Source organism: Contarinia nasturtii, unplaced genomic scaffold (genome assembly GCF_009176525.2).
Source record: "Contarinia nasturtii isolate CC-2019 unplaced genomic scaffold, AAFC_CNas_1.1 Cnas_scaffold_285, whole genome shotgun sequence".
Classification (NCBI taxonomy): Eukaryota; Metazoa; Arthropoda; class Insecta; order Diptera; family Cecidomyiidae; genus Contarinia; species Contarinia nasturtii.
The window spans coordinates 4,645,570-4,661,933 of record NW_022197640.1 but is presented as its reverse complement, the minus strand read 5'-3'; the positions used below and the strand labels follow the sequence as shown (position 1 = coordinate 4,661,933).

The 16,364-nt window shown below is 30.6% G+C and overlaps 3 protein-coding genes across 6 annotated transcripts; all 3 read left to right on the top strand.

The window, feature by feature from the left end:
- The first annotated feature begins 369 nt into the window (after positions 1-369).
- On the top strand, positions 370-1,218 carry LOC116337605 (peptidoglycan-recognition protein LF-like). The gene is made up of 3 exons (XM_031762284.1): positions 370-521; positions 601-761; positions 835-1,218. Exons 1-3 carry the CDS (start codon positions 413-415, stop codon positions 1,216-1,218), a joined length of 654 nt encoding a protein of 217 aa, XP_031618144.1. The 5' UTR covers positions 370-412.
- An 833-nt stretch (positions 1,219-2,051) lies between these two features.
- Positions 2,052-3,234, top strand: LOC116337633 (SOSS complex subunit B homolog). Of its 2 annotated transcripts, none has more exons than XM_031762319.1 (2): positions 2,052-2,349; positions 2,436-3,234. In XM_031762319.1, exons 1-2 carry the CDS (start codon positions 2,336-2,338, stop codon positions 3,100-3,102), a joined length of 681 nt encoding a protein of 226 aa, XP_031618179.1. In that variant the 5' UTR covers positions 2,052-2,335; the 3' UTR covers positions 3,103-3,234. The 2 variants fall into 2 exon arrangements, with proteins under 2 accessions (XP_031618179.1, XP_031618180.1); XM_031762320.1 differs by having other exon boundaries at positions 2,439-3,233.
- Positions 3,235-3,802: 568 nt separating this feature from the next.
- LOC116337676 (protein boule) lies at positions 3,803-7,872 on the top strand. 3 transcript variants are annotated; one of them, XM_031762438.1, is made up of 7 exons: positions 3,803-4,099; positions 6,278-6,617; positions 6,729-6,882; positions 6,963-7,022; positions 7,135-7,317; positions 7,444-7,477; positions 7,588-7,872. In XM_031762438.1, exons 2-7 carry the CDS (start codon positions 6,508-6,510, stop codon positions 7,602-7,604), a joined length of 558 nt encoding a protein of 185 aa, XP_031618298.1. In that variant the 5' UTR covers positions 3,803-4,099; positions 6,278-6,507; the 3' UTR covers positions 7,605-7,872. The 3 variants fall into 3 exon arrangements, with proteins under 3 accessions (XP_031618298.1, XP_031618296.1, XP_031618297.1); XM_031762436.1 differs by having other exon boundaries at positions 7,444-7,872; XM_031762437.1 differs by lacking the exon at positions 3,803-4,099 and adding an exon at positions 5,068-5,319 and having other exon boundaries at positions 7,444-7,872.
- Positions 7,873-16,364: the final 8,492 nt, after the last annotated feature.

The window sequence follows — 16,364 nt, the reverse complement described above, 5'->3', positions numbered from 1 at the left end:
GCGCGCTTATAGATAAGGTTATTATGATGCCATATTGCTGGTGCCAACTGAGATAATTTGCCGGTTAATCCCCATCCACTGAGCCGAATTTGTAGCTTAAATAAAAGCGATGCTCAGAAATTTAAACAATTGCGTTCTTAAGGCGAAAGAGAAATAACTGCACCGCAAATGCAAATTAACGGAAAGACAAGCCACGATAGAATCATGTTAAGTACGTATCAATCGCAACTGTTTTTTATAAAATATTTCGAAACAATAAATGAATAGTAAATTTTAAATTAGAATTTATTTGATATAGATTTTAATTGTTCCTTCATTTCTTTTTGCGAATGTATGTATGCGTATTTCTGTGCATTAATTAGCTTCTACTCGAAGAAATTACAATGAATTCCAAGCCAAATGGCTGTGGGTAATGGTAATTGTGGTGTCCATCCTCTCTGGAGCATTGTTTGGTTCACTTTTAACATCGGCCATATATGCACGCAATCGCTGGTATGCAAACAATCAACTCTCCGATCATCGTAAGTATAAAAACTGAATTGGTGCGATATTTGTGATTTGTTTTGATATTTATTAAAACTATTGTGAATAATTGTATAGTTTCAGAAACAGATTTCATATCAGATGTGGCCGGGCAGCTAAAGTTCATTTCGCGAAATAATTGGATTGCACAACCGCCCGAAGTGGTGCCAATCCAGCTTGAATTACCATCAACTCGTGTAATAATCGCGCACACAGCAACGAAGAACTGTAGCACACTGGTAATTAAAATGAACGGCAAATCGATAATTCATTCACACCATGTGTTCGATTTTGTTTTCATTTTTCTTTTAGGCCAGCTGTAATTTGGTGGTGAGAAGCATTCAAGCGTATCACGTTGAGACACTTAAAATGGATGATATTTCGTATAATTTCTTGGTTGGTGGCAATGGAAATGTATACATTGGTCGCGGCTGGAACATTCAAGGCAAACATACGAATGGCTTCAATGAAAAAAGCATTTGCATTGCGTTCATTGGAAAATTCACAGACGAAGCACCACCAGCAAGGCAATTAGATGCAGCACAACAATTGATCAAAGAAGGCGTCTCATTGAAAAAAATTGCGGATAACTACAATCTATATGGTCAACGTCAACTAAAAGCAACCGAAAGCCCTGGCCAAGCATTATTCGAAATAATAAAAACATGGGATCATTGGACCGCAGATATTAAGTAAAAAGCATCACATTCTCTATATGAATATACAAATTTTTTAAATTACATTACATTTTTTGAGATTATAGGTCGAGAACAATGTACCATTTTTTATTAGTTTTTGTTATCATTAATATATCAATTAAAATACTCGAAGGGACATAAAAAAAATCCCTCACACAAAGTGAGATATAATATATGTATATAAGTTGTTAAGTTGTTTGTAAATTTTCACTTTGATTTTATTTGCAACATCCATCCTATTATAAATAAGACTGTTAGTTCCAAATCAAACCCATATTTTAATCAACCAACACGCTTATAATAGAAATAAAAACGTTTTGTTTTAGCACAATAAAACCAAATCAAACTACTACTACTTGATTCTTGATACGTCGAAAATAATGAATGAAACGTATTTAAAAATGGTCAAAGTTTATCTGATTGGAATACTTGAAAGAATAAAATCGGACAAAATCAGATCGAAATACGATCGCATTTGATGACATGCGGTGAATGAATCGATTTTATTGTATTTTTTCAAGGTTTATTTATCCAGTATATCGGCATTTCTTAAATACCTAGTGAAAATAAATGAATTTTTTTGTTATCATTTCAGGTCTTCGTTTTGAATAAGTGAGTTTTGTTTTAAATTTGAATAAGTCACGACATGAAAAAAAAAATTATACAATTAAAATGAAATCAGTGATACTGATTCAGTGTGAAAGCATTTCCGTAAAAAGTTGTTCTAACGTACATCGTTGCAATCAAAACGTAAGTAATTTACTTTTTTTTCACTATGGGCAACACCATTCAAATTAGCTATGAAACGTCAGTATGAAATGTCAAAGCGACGGCTCGTTTCAATTGGAGTTGATGTTATTCACTGTGTGATACATGAATCAGCGTCAAGAGTTAATCAAACACGGTAAGAGAAGGAGATTTTTGTATTCATCAACAAAAATGGTGTTTTTGCTTTGAAAAATAATCAAAGTTAAAGGATGACCTTCAATCACTAAGTGGACAAAGTACAACAGTAATATTAACATCTTCGTAGTGTAAACGTCACTGGCTGGAGTAACAAACGGCTTAATTATTTTTTGTGTGAAAACCAGATAGAGGAAGAGACAGAGAAAACAATGGCAATGTTTCCGTAAGTACTGATCACTATCATACGGCATCATTAATAAGAGATGTAAATGATTAATTATTTGGCATGTTTGATTTCTTCTACAAAAGCAGTAGTGAGTTCATATCGATCAAAGATATTCGACCAAATTTAAAGAATATCAATACGGTGTTTATAATTTTGGAAGTTGGCGCAGCGACCGTAACAAAAGAGAATCGAGTTGTGCGAACGTTCAAAGTTGGCGATCCAACGGCCGTTATAAATGTTAGCGTATGGGATGAACCTGGAAATTTATTGGTGCCTGGCGATATAGTGCGATTAACAAAAGGATATGCAGCCATTTGGCGACATTGTCTCACATTGTATTCGGGTAAAAATGGTGACATTCATAAAGTTGGTGAATTTTGCATGAATTTCAATGAACATTTGAATATGAGCGAACCAAATCCGAATTTAACAACGCCAGTCAATGCAACAACACAAAAAAATCAAGCCACATCATCAACAGTGCTCATCAATAATGGCACATCATCGAATAGTAGTAATAATAATAGTAACAACAGTAATAATGGAAATTCGGTGACCATAACACCAACAACATCGATACCACCATCAATCGCAGCAACCACTACATCAGGGACTTCATCATCAAATAGCGTTGCGGCAACGGTCAAAACAACCGGATCAAATCGTGGTGGTGGCGCAACCACCGGCGAACACAGCAAAACATCTACAAGTAAGACAACGGCACGAGGAGCTCGAACTAGCCGGAGATAATGTATTTTTCTTATAGGAACTAATTTTCAATCCACACATACGCAACATTTATGTATAAATAGTATTTCTTCTATTGACTTTTGCACGAATAACATATTATATTATTCAGGTTCTATTACTTGGTTTCCAAAAAAAGAAAAAAAAAAACAAGTTTATCACAATCGAAAAACATTCGTTTATTTCATTTACATTTTAAGAACAATAATAAACAGTTAGACTAGTTAGCATGTGGAGATTGGTGAGTTTCATAATTGCTACTGTTTGTACAAATTGTTTATAAACAAATTTCTGGACGGTAAGCCGAGAAAAAACTGAACGGGAATGTCATTGTCCGATAAAATGATCAATTTAGCGCAAAAGATTGTTGATATTTACAGTTGAAGAAAAAAAAATCAGCCAATACTTACAAAATGGCGGAATGTTTAAAAAAAAACACATACGCAAACATCATTTAAACAATGATTTGATTTTCGCGGCATCGGCGCCAAAAATTCGCATTCATTCACACATTCCGTAAGTTGTCTGCTTTCGATAAATTTTCAACCATTTGAAACACTCGTTCAACGCATACATCGACACACATGTGATTTGCACGCTCACATCGTAGCGCGAAGACACTTTCACATGCAAGCACACATACATGCACAAACGGAGAGCGAAAAATACGCAAAACACCTCACAGTGTGCACGGATATATTTTCGAGAGCGAACTAGTGATGTACTGCTGTACAGTGTGAATATAGCGAAGGAACCAAAATTTATTCGCAAATCGCAAGACATACATTTAACAAAATTGAAAACGAAAGAAAAAAAATATAGAAGATTATTACAAGTAAAACAGAATAGAACTGAAATTTTAATTATACACTTGAAGTAAAACGAAGATAAGATACATACAGAATTCGAAAAACCGAGCAAGAACACTCACGACGTTGCAGCATAAATTCATAGAAAAATATTTATTTTAAAAGAAAAATAAAGTGATTTTTAAACAAACGTAACTATCAAAAGTATCAAATAGAATGGATTCTTAAAATAGTAAAATCAAGTATAGAGATTTCAGTTTGAGTGTGGGATGACATTTTTTGTTTAGCGATATACTTTTTGATTGCCCAAGTGCTCGAGTTTTTTTGTTCGTTGTTTTCTTCTACTGCGCTTTTTTTGCCTCTTATATTTTCAATTTTCGCCTTACAACAACAAAATCATTGTCTGTCATTGTATTGTTGTTGCTCGTGAGTTTTCAGCAAAAACCAACGAAACAAAAAATAATAATAAAATAATAATACATGGCAAAAAGAAATCAGAAGAATTTTTCGAGAGAAAAGTGAAAGCTGTCTTCTATTGATTTTTGTCAATATTTGTTATTTGTGCTTGATGACAATTCTCAGCTGCTGATCATTTTTAAAATGTTAATTTGAGAATTTTTCACTTATTTCATTGTTGTTAACTTAGTTAACTCTTTTTTTCCTCCTTCTATCGAATATATATATATATCTCTATATAAATATATATATATTTTCCAAAAGAGCAGCAAATATGTTTTCTTCTGTGCAAGTATTCGCATGTATGAGTCTTTTACATATGTGCACATAAAAGTGTTTATATATTTTTGCATTGGAGAATAAGAAAAAAAAGCGCTGAGCTTCGAGTGTCATTGTGCAGAATGTGAAACGAGTAGAAAAAAGTCAGAATTGCTACTGAGTGTCAGGCGGGTGTATGTGTATGTGAGTGAGTGAGTGACTGAGCGTGTATGGGCATTCGGATGGATTATCATGTATGAGTTTTTGTGTTTGCTTTAATATGTGATATTGTTCGTACTCGCGCTGCTGAGTACTGCTGGGCTATTGTAATGCGAGTACAGCGATATTTGATTTAAATCGCTCGCGCGACCAAGAAAGAGGAAACGTCCGACCGACTGAGCGAAAATGAATGTGTGCCGTTGGTGAATGTGTGCGTGCCAGTGTATATGCTCCGTTCGATATATCGCCACTATGTGATGATCTATGTATGAATGTGTATGTGTGTTAGTATTTGGTTGGTGTACTGACACAGTAAAGAAATTTATCAACGTTGAGAAAGTATAAAACAAGAGATCGTACATTATTTATCTTTTAACCTATATTCGAATCGAATATACCGTTTTTCACTGTGAATTTAACGTTGTTGATATTTCGCTCTCCGAAGCGAGTTTTGTTCCGTCTGTGGTTGTTGTTAATGGTGTGTTATTGTTGTTGTTGTTTTTATACGATGTGCGTGAAAAGTACATACGAAAAAAAAATGAACTGAAGAGGCACACACAATAAGGAAAAGAAAGAGTCAAATATGCAATGAATAAGTGTGTTATACTTATTGATATGAACGTGCCATGCAACAAAAAATACGGCTAATTTACGTGAAATATCGTGGAAACGACGGAAAATTATAACGTCAAATCGTCAAAAACAATTTATTTATATAAGTCTCAAAATAATTCGAAAAAGTGTCGAACAACGACTTAGTGATTTTTTAATGTGCATGTAAATTCTGCAACGAGAGAAACATTGAATACGAAAAAAAATACACACCACATACAGACATCACAAATTGCAAGTCAAACTTGCTTGAAAGCAATCAAAAAATTTCAGTGAAAACACAAACGAAAAATGTGTGCTCATTTTTATTCCACTTGTTTCTCGGAATATGTGGCACTGTTAAAAAACCAAATATGCAAAAGTGTATCTCACAATACATATGATCTTAATTTGAATGGCTCAGCATTTGATTTAACACGATAAAAAAAAGGATTTTAATATTAATTCCGCTCTGGGTCAATATGTTTCTGCAATTGCCCGACTATCATTCACACATGGTCAATCGAATAATTATTATCCATTCTGCTTCGAATGTCACATTCATAAGATCGATAAATTGTTAAAATGTAACATAAATGAGACGATTGGGAATCATAACAAGTTTCTCATAACTATATTATATTTAATGTGACATTTGCACACCCAGCAGCGGTTGAAGCTTCACTGGTATTTTGTGATAAACTGAACAAATTGAATGATTAATTAATTGACTGTTGTTAATTTTTCGTTTTTTTCTCACTTAAATGGCACATCTAAATTATTTTACAATGGATTTCTCGCAGTTTTTAGAAAATTAATTTCATTTTTTCCTCTCTTATCAACAGAAGCAAACAAGAAAGTGCCAAAAAGCGTGATAAAAATCAAAAAACGAAACATAGTTATTAAAAGTTAAAATTAAAGAAAACAAACAACAAAAATTTTACGAAGAACCATAAAAATAAGTATTTTTTGTAACAAATAATTTAACAAAAAAAAAACAACATAAAAGCAAAATAAACAACATTCGAAGCAACAAATATACTCGAAGTCAAACGGAAGTAATACAGATACACAAATGCAAACAATGGCAGTCACAAACACTTCAAATGGACAACTAGATGCACAATTGGCGGCTCCAAAATATGGAACGCTAATCCCGAATCGAATTTTTGTTGGAGGAATCAGGTGAGTTATAGAGCAATAATCGCTCGATTTATTAAACGTATATACACACGTGATCACATTAATTTCTGATACATATGTATATTATTATTCGATGTGCGCATTTCATATCAGCGGTGACACAACAGAAGCAGAGCTCTGTCGAGTGTTTTCATCATATGGAAATGTTAAATCAACAAAAATTATTGTCGATCGTGCCGGCGTTAGTAAAGGTTATGGATTCGTAACATTTGAAACAGAGCAAGAAGCACAACGGCTACAGGCTGATGTAAGTACCAATCTTTAATCGGTTAATTTAACTCCCAAGTGTTAAATTGCTCACACCAACATTACATTTAAAATTTACAGGGTGAATGTGTAGTGCTAAGGGACAGAAAGTTAAATATAGCACCAGCGATTAAAAAACAGGTAAAACTCAATCACGTGCCATTTGTTTATGACGAAAGTCAATGCATTTCAGAACAAAATATCCTAACACACATATCTTGTGCAATTTTTTTTGGTTTGCTTGTACAAATAGGCAGTTGTTGCGACAAATGGTGCCGTATATTATGCACCAACTCAACCAGCTCCATTGAACAATATTCCGATCGATCAATTCTCGGCTGCTGCGGCCGGAGTATACTCACCAGCTGCTGTTCCAGCATTATATCCGCAAACCATACCATACCAACCATATTATCAATATTACAGTGTACCAATGGTAAGTATTCTTCCATCCGTCTAAATTTAATTGACCGTGCTTCACTATTTTTCTTCATTATTTTTTTTTAATTTTCGTTTCGCCTACGATCGAACTTTTCTAAGACATTTTTTGCATTGCTTTCAGAATATACCGGCAATATGGCCACAAAGCTATCAAGGTATGTATACCTTGAATATACGAAAATAGTCCGGCGAAAATATTCCATTTTTTCACAATCGATAATAATTCGTTTGTCATTTCTTCTCTATCTCTCTTTGAATTGCCTAGGAATCTACCCCTGTTAGAAAATAATCTTCAAATACAAAATGATAATATTTAAAACAAAAAAAAACACATATATTTATATATATTGAACAAACAAAAATGAACAAAAAAAATCACAAGAAAAAGAAAACCGAGATTGGTACTAATTGCAGACTGATTTTTTGTTTTTGATAACCTTTTGCAAGCGCTACCAAAATACAGATTTTTTGGTTATCCGTTAATTCTTAATAATTCTTACGAGAAATCTACATGTTGTTATTGAGAGAAAAAAAATCTAGAGTAAAAAAATGGAATCACACACAGACAATGAGACACACATTACACACATTACACCTTTATCGACACATATTTGAAAATGTTGAATAGAGAGCAATTTATCGAGCATAAATGAATGAAAAATCTGTAACAATATTTTAACTAAATGAAGAAAATACAACTAAACTGTAAAGAACGTACGAAATGCATGATACAAAAGATTATCCAAGATAAAATAAAACAGAAAAAATCAAATAAGCAAAGCAAACCGGTTATATAAATAGTATATATATATATATATATATATATATAACGAAAAATTTGATGAGCAAAAAAAGTGAATCACATTCTCTCTATGTGTATTGTTGTCGAATTGTGTCGCGATCAATCGCATCTTGTTATCGTATATCGAATAAATATTTAAAAAAAATAATAATATTCATGTACACATGTTTATAAAAAAAAAAAATTTCGTTTATGTCCAGTGAAAATCGCTCAATTGCATTGAGGATATGCGCGCGCAAAATTTTTTCAAATTACACGTTCATCATCAATTGAAATTGTATAAAATGAACCGTTGTAAAATTGTTACTATATGTATAATTTTGACTTGTAATTAAAAAAAAAAGGATTTAAATAAAAATTGTTGATTAAAACAGTCGAAACCGTAAAACTGAACAAAACAAATACCGGAAGCCAATACTCGAGAAAAAATGAGTACGAAGATGAAAAATAAAATGTATTAAGCCAGAAAACACAACCAGGAATAAACACAAAACACATTCACACACATGAACACACACCGAAACTACTTAATAACAACAACAAAAAAAAAAAAATAACGAGTAATACACATTTATATATAAAAAATACATTTATCAAATAATGACCTAGCAATGAGAGTAATATGTCAAGAAAATGGCAAGACGTGAAAAATAATAAATAACAAAGAATAATGAAATGATGATAAAAAAAATTTAGGAACAGTATATTTATTCGACTATTATAACTATTTAGAAATTATTCAAAATATTTATTGAATACAGTGACAAAAAAAAATCGAACATATTAGGTATATGAAGTAAAAGATATATACATACACACACAAGCACACACAAACACATACATAAAAACATTAAATAAAATAAAATAATTAGGCTTAACGAATGATAAAAAAATAAAACAAAATACAAACGAACAATATATTGAAATGTTACAAAGATATAAATATTTTATTTGAGATACACAAACAAACACAGCAACAACAACAAAAAATTTAAATAAAGTAAACATCAACCAGAAATAGCAATAAGAGAACAATACGCTGGGAAAATGTAGCAACAGATAACTTCGAAGTGCATGCGTGCGAAAGTTTCGAAGAATGGATCAATAATTGATCTTGAAAATGTATAGAATACAATTCCGTCATTCGATCCATTTCTGCGGATGCACATGCACGCACCAAAAACATACAAAACCATTTCACACAAAAAAAAAATGTAAACTAAATTTACACGATATGTAAATTAACCCAAACGAAATGAAGATAATGAGAAAAAAAGGATGTCAAGTACTAAAGCGATAATAATTTAAACAACACATTGAAAATAAAAAGCATTAATCGTGTTATCACTGAATAGATGGAAACAGAATATTATATTATTACTAGATGTATAATATATTCGTAAAACAAACAACAACTAAATTAGGAAAAACAATAATTTATTATTAGATTTAACGAATGAAACTATAATTTATAGTAATATTAATCAATAATTTGCAAATATGTAAACTAAATGGCGGAAAGAATGAATAGAGAACACAGCGTACGTGTGCATAATTATGGAAGAAATTGTGGAGAAAATTTAATTAAATATGGATTAAACTTCTGGAATCGCATTCAAAACGAAAAAAAAAACTTTATTGTTCAATGTCGATAACATAAACGTGATTCGGTACTGTGTTAAGAGAAAAGAAACGAACAGATGACAGCTAAATTACAAACTATTTATTGTTGTGAACATTTTTTTTTTCATCGAGAGATCGAAACAAACCAAATTTTTGTTTATATTGGAAGTAGATTGATGCTTCAATTTTATTTTAAAGACAAGAAAAAAAATTTCTCTTTTCTCTACATTTTTCCGACTGAATTTTTTCTCGAAAAGTCAAGATTTTTTTTCGTGAAAAGACCTTGATTTTTTGGCGAAAATGTCGGAATAATCGTGAATTTGGTAGAAAATTTTAAAATGATGTCGAAATCTTGACAAATAATTTTCGGTATATACGTAACGAATTTTCTTTTTTTTTTAAACAAGAATTCGCAAGAATGTTTGGTTCTTTTCGTTTTCATTATTTAAAAACAACCGATTTATTCCATCTAAAATTTATTGAAAAAAAAAAAAAAAAAATAATCGACGATATAAATTGAAAAGTGATTTTGAATTGTAAAAAAAAAATGTGTTTGAATTTAAGTGAAGGAAAATTGTCAAATGCCAATTTCGGTGTTGTTAATGTTCGAAAATTCGTTGAACAAATTTTTGTTATTATTTATTATTTATAATTCCACAATACGTAAAGTTTTATTTTTTAACAAGAAATGTTATCAAATTGTTCGATGAATGGTGAGAACAGAATTAACATCGCAGACATAAACATACAGACAAAAAGAAAAACTGATTTAGATGTAATATAATTATTTATTAACGTTATATATTTAAATCGAAAACAAAAAAAAAATCGAAACGAAATAACTTTATTATTGCCAAAAAAGCAAATTAAAACAAACTAAACAAAAAAAAAAAAAAATGAAACAGGCCTTGTACCACAACATGTCGCAGACTGTGGTTTTATCATGTAGATGAGTAAATGAAAATACAATAAATCGATACTAAAAAAAATGCATTGCTGCGACGATAAAGAAACGAAAACAAAACAAAAACTAATCGAAACCTCTGTTGAGATTACCTTATCTTGTGATGGAAAGAAGGTCTTTAATCAATCTCTTTTATTGTTGTTGTTATTTCTCTTCATGTTGCAAAACATGAAAAGATAGATTGTAACTTGTGCATAATTCTCATTCGTGGATTGCGGACGATGAAACAACCAATTGTTCTATCTCTGATTCTCTCGCACACACTGTTTATTCTTGTGCAATGTCAATCGTACAAATGCTTCTACGACGTGGAAAAAAATATGCCTATAAAAAACCTCCATCCAACGAAAGCGACACATAATTATTACCTCAGATGAGATTGATTCATGAAGTCAAACACTTCTTTTCTTTGATTGAACAAAACTTCTTTTCAGCTACAAGAAGGCGCACATATACATACTGCTTCAATTGCTGATCAAACACGATTTCAGCTATGTCTCCCTTCAACTATCCATTGAAATTTCTCTTGAAAATATAAAATTTATCTTTTTTTTATAATTTACGTTTGCATCAACAGTCAAACAAAAAAAAATCCTTCCCATTTAATACGCCACTTTACTTCAAGTAAAATCGTAACAAATTGTCATATGCTCGTATTATAAAGCCTGTCCTGCACAAAGACATACCACTTGTTCACACTCTCATCCAACATTTCCACCTCTATCTCATTAGCATCACAAGATAAAATGAATGATACACAAAGATACATGTTCTGTGCCAGACAGATAAGAAACAAAAATATAAACACTTAACAAAGCAAATGATGCAAAAATAAAAAAGAAAATATTAAAAAAAAAAACACTAAAAAAATTGGTGATATTTTTTGGAAATAATTTATATAAACGAACCTGTAAACTTATATTGGCGTAGAATAAGTAAGTAATCCACAATAAAAAGAAAAATAAAGAAAATGATAAAAATAAAATAAATTTCAAATCTACAATTATATATATTATATATACATATACATAATAATAACGATAGTTATAATTGAAGAGATGAATCAATAAGTGATGGTGAACATAAAATACAATTGATAATCGATCAATAGATAAAAACGCTAAGTACATATAGCCAGAGTAAATTGGTTCGGCGATCGATTTTGAATGACACCACTCTCTTAAATACCATTCATTGTCATGTGAATGAGCATTTGTTTTCATTTTCTTACGGGTGACGCTATTCGAAGTCTCTCACCGATTTTTTTTCTTCTTCATTTTTTTCTTTCTGAACTATTTCAATTAGCTTAACTGAATCTAATATCATGTGCTATAAATAAACTAATTGATAAATTATTAGTTTATCGAATAAATCACACACAGATACATTGAAAATGGGTGAACAAGATTTTAGTAAAAATACAAGTTAACTTGATGAAAGGAATAAAAATCAATTTTATCTGAATGAGAACGATTCATGAATATTACTTGCTAAACATAATTAATAAAGAAGAACAAAATGAGCAAAAACAATACACAAACACACATTAAAAAAAATCAATTAAATGATCATATTGCTACGAAGACGTCTATTTGTTGACTGAATGTAGCATTGAAATCAATTTTTCATTTTTCGATAACAAAGCGGCTTCAACCATTTTCACAATAAACGGCAAACCAAATGTGAATAATTACAACAAACATCCTAGAACGTCCACGTCGTGTATTTTGTCGCAATAAAGTTATTAAAAACAAGAGCACCAAACGAATGGTAGTGTTCGTTATTGTAAAACTGTAGTTTGAAAGAATGTCATATTCATACACATGCACCCGATTTTATCTATCTCTCTTTCTCTCTGACTTTCCTGAAAGTTACAGATATCATATTTTTGTGTAAAAATTGAGCAAACCAAACATAATTTACAAAAAAATGATTGAATTTTTGTTGTTGTTGAATTTCATGAAATGGACCGATTTGGTGCATCCATTTCGCACAAAACATCCATGCCAAAAATAATGATTAAATCAATAGATATTTGGATAAAGAGAATGATGTCAGTGGAAATCGAATTTATGTGTCCCTGAATGAACACTGAAAGCATCCATTTCGTTCAAGTCGATCATATTCACATCCCGTATAAATTCTAAACACGAATCCATTGCTGATAACATAAGATGACTTTTGTGATGATATTCAAACAGTTCAACGAAGAGCTCTTTTAAAGTGGTTTTCAAAATTGATCCATGAACCGTATTAAAGTGAATTTATGCTAGATCGAAATGCTTAAATTGAATATTTAATGCAATTTGAAGAGAAGAGTATACATATTTGCCAACAATATCTAAGTTATACGGTTCATATCGTGACTAGATGTCAGTCTCTTTGACAATTGAAATGCGTTTGGAATGCTTTTTGAATTAAGAAACAGCCAAAATACACTGAAGAATATACTTCCCGTTTTGGTGGAATAATCACACTCACTCCCTCATACACACACACATGAAACGACAAACTCACCGAAAATCAAATCAATCTCCAGTCTTCTACATACAAGCACTTTCATTTGGCTCTCTGTCGATCCAATCAAAATATAAAAATTTAACCAAATATTATTTTCATTACCTGTACTATATTTTCACTCGTCTTCGATGATTTAGAACAAATCTACATAAAAAAGAGATAAAATGAGACCACATTGAGTTGAACACGAAAAGCACACACACACATACATACAAAACAAACTATATACATATAATATTAAATGAAGTGAATCGATGTTCGTGAATCAAAATTGATTAGATAAGATAAAAAAAAATTACTATGTGATAACCGGTAATATATTTCATCGGATGGTTAAAATTTTGTGCTTGAGCAAATGGAATCCTGATTCAATCGAAAGAATCATAACAATTGTAACCCGACACACAATTACAAATTATATAAAATGAAAGACAAAACACACTCACACTTTTCGCTGTAATCATCTGTCAAAGAGCATGAAAATTATTTAATACTAAAAGCATATTATAGAAATAATAAAGTGGCTTGCATCTAACTGCTGTAATTGCCAATAAAAACAAAACATATTTTAGAAGAAACTTTACTACTTTAATCAACACAAATAATGTCAGATGCGTGCCAATCGTTCGAAATTTAGAATGAAGTTAAATGACATGAATAGAACGTGCAATTTCGGCCAAATATCTATACAAAATGTTAATTTATATGTGTCGGCATCGATTCGATTGGCATAAATCTGGCATTGAACTTCATCAAAAAATATACACAGATACAAAAAAAAAAAAAAAACATTATAAATAGAGGTAAATCTAACCGATTTGATGCAAATAATCAAATGAAAAATGTACCTTTGTTGATGACGATGAATACTGAACGAAGCAACAAATAAAAAAAAACAACAGCATTTCAACTGAACATTGTAAATTTGTTTTTTGAAAACCAAATTGCATCTTAAATACACAAACACAGACACACACATTTTTTAGAAACTAACATAATAATTTGGACAATATTTTGTTGAAATTTTATATAGACATTTACTAAGCAAAAAAAAAACTATTAAAGATACAAAAAACTTAAGAAATGATTATAGTGAATCAATACGATGGAGATGATATAGAAATCGCTGAAAATGAAAACTAGAATCGCATTATTGTTACAGTTTTTTTAAAACACAAAGTCGCTTAAAATCAACGGCTTCAAATTCAGATAAACGATTTCATTTCATTTTTTGTACTGCAACGAAACCACATAAGGCGGGAACGAATTAAACAAAAAAACAAATACATAATACCAATAACAACAGCCCACTATAGACAAATTTAGTGACGAATTCAAATGGTGATTATTAGCTCGATGATAACAATTGTTGAAATTGAGCTATCGTTCGATACATACATTTTTTTTGATCACTTGAAAAGCAACCAACATGAAAAGCAATAACAAAACGCTTATTTCTTTCGAATTAATTTAGTTGTTTTTGTTCTAAATTTAGGAAAACGAAATTCGTGTTCATTTTGGCACTTAAATGCAAAGAAACCAATTGGTTTTGTCTTCAATTGCCTTCAACAGAAAGAATAAATGATGGAAAACAATGATTCACCCAAATTGAATGAACTGTTTTGAATCAAACTTATTGAAAAGCAATACTGAATTGAATGACCAAATGCAAACTTACGTTTGTTTTTCTTCTTCTTCTTCTTTTTTAAAATAAAAAGCAATGTATACTTTTGGCGAGAAAAAAAAGAGATGTGAAATGAGGTGATAATCATACATTTTGTTTGGCATTAATCAAAAACTCTTTCGATACAGAGAATATATTTAATTTTAGATCGAATATGAAGCGATTTATTTCTGCTTCATGTATCACAAAAGATTTAAATAAACCCAGCTGAATTTAAGAATGAACATAGGTAAATCAAAAGAAATACATCAATTTTCATTCATTTTACACACTTAGAAAATGCCTACCGAATCAAATAAAATAAACCATTTAACAAAATAGGACAAACGAAATATGTAGACAAACGGCTTAAATAAGAAATAAAATCAAAATATTCTATATTTCTCTAAAAAAAAATCCAATTCTACAATTATATTTAAAAAAGAAAAGAAAAGCCGAAGTGGACAGAATGCACATCACATTCACAAAACTAATATAGAACAGACAAAACGAAACGAGATTTAGGAGCTCTCACATACATATAGTATATATAAATCTATACATATATATAAAAATGGTTAAAAAAATAAATGAAATGAGAATGGTTGTGGATTTAGACAAAAAAAAAACACTACAAAATGTAATAACATTAGCGAAAAAAAAACTGACTAAATAGCGATAATAAACAAAATGCGACAACATTAAATAAATCAAATACACTGAACCATACACCCAAACAGATACAAATACACACAAAAAAAAACACTCACTCACCACCACGACGATGACGACGATACAGTGACAAGTAATGAACATAAAATATGTATACCTTAATTGTTACAGAATAAAAATGAAATGCAAAAAAAACCTATTTATTAAAATATTAAAGTGTAAACGAAATAAAAACAAATGTTATTTATTATAGGGATAGGAGGATGAAAGTAAGCGAAAAACACAACAAATGATGAAGAAAAAAAAATTATATGTATTCATGTCAGAACAAAAATAAAATAATTTACTCATAATAAATGAAAAATATTATATACGAAAATCGGTGTGTTTTCATTACAACAACAGCAGAATCGATATTGCTCTATTTTTCCTAGATTTTACTGTACCAAAATCGAAAGCATGATGATTGATTTTGAGAAGAAAATTCTGATGGCAAGTATTTTTTTTTTTTTTTGGTTATATTATTCAACTTTCAATCGAATGATCCATTTTGTTCGATTGAATTGTTCTTGTGTGACCGAGTATTATGCGCTGCTGCAATCTAGTTTGTAATTCTTAGCGCAATTTTCAATGCTTTATTATTGTTCTGATTTTTTCTTCTTCAGCGCTATATTGATGTGAAACCGAGATTTCTATCTGGTTCAAACCATTCCAGTCATCGATTTCAATTGCTTTTCGTTTTGTTTACCAAAGCACTATTTGTTCTTTCGTTTGATTCTTCTCGTGCTTTGTGCGTTT

Bases quoted from the DNA above. Each gene is read 5' to 3' on its own strand.
- LOC116337605 (XM_031762284.1), top strand. From the start codon at position 413: ATGGTAATTGTGGTGTCCATCCTCTCTGGAGCATTGTTTGGTTCACTT. The intron at 522-600 runs GTAAGTATAAAA...ATAATTGTATAG, and splicing joins CAATCAACTCTCCGATCATC to TTTCAGAAACAGATTTCATA. The intron at 762-834 runs GTAATTAAAATG...TTTTTCTTTTAG, and splicing joins CGAAGAACTGTAGCACACTG to GCCAGCTGTAATTTGGTGGT.
- LOC116337676 (XM_031762436.1), top strand. From the start codon at position 6,508: ATGCAAACAATGGCAGTCACAAACACTTCAAATGGACAACTAGATGCA. The intron at 6,618-6,728 runs GTGAGTTATAGA...ATTTCATATCAG, and splicing joins ATTTTTGTTGGAGGAATCAG to CGGTGACACAACAGAAGCAG. The intron at 7,023-7,134 runs GTAAAACTCAAT...TTGTACAAATAG, and splicing joins CACCAGCGATTAAAAAACAG to GCAGTTGTTGCGACAAATGG.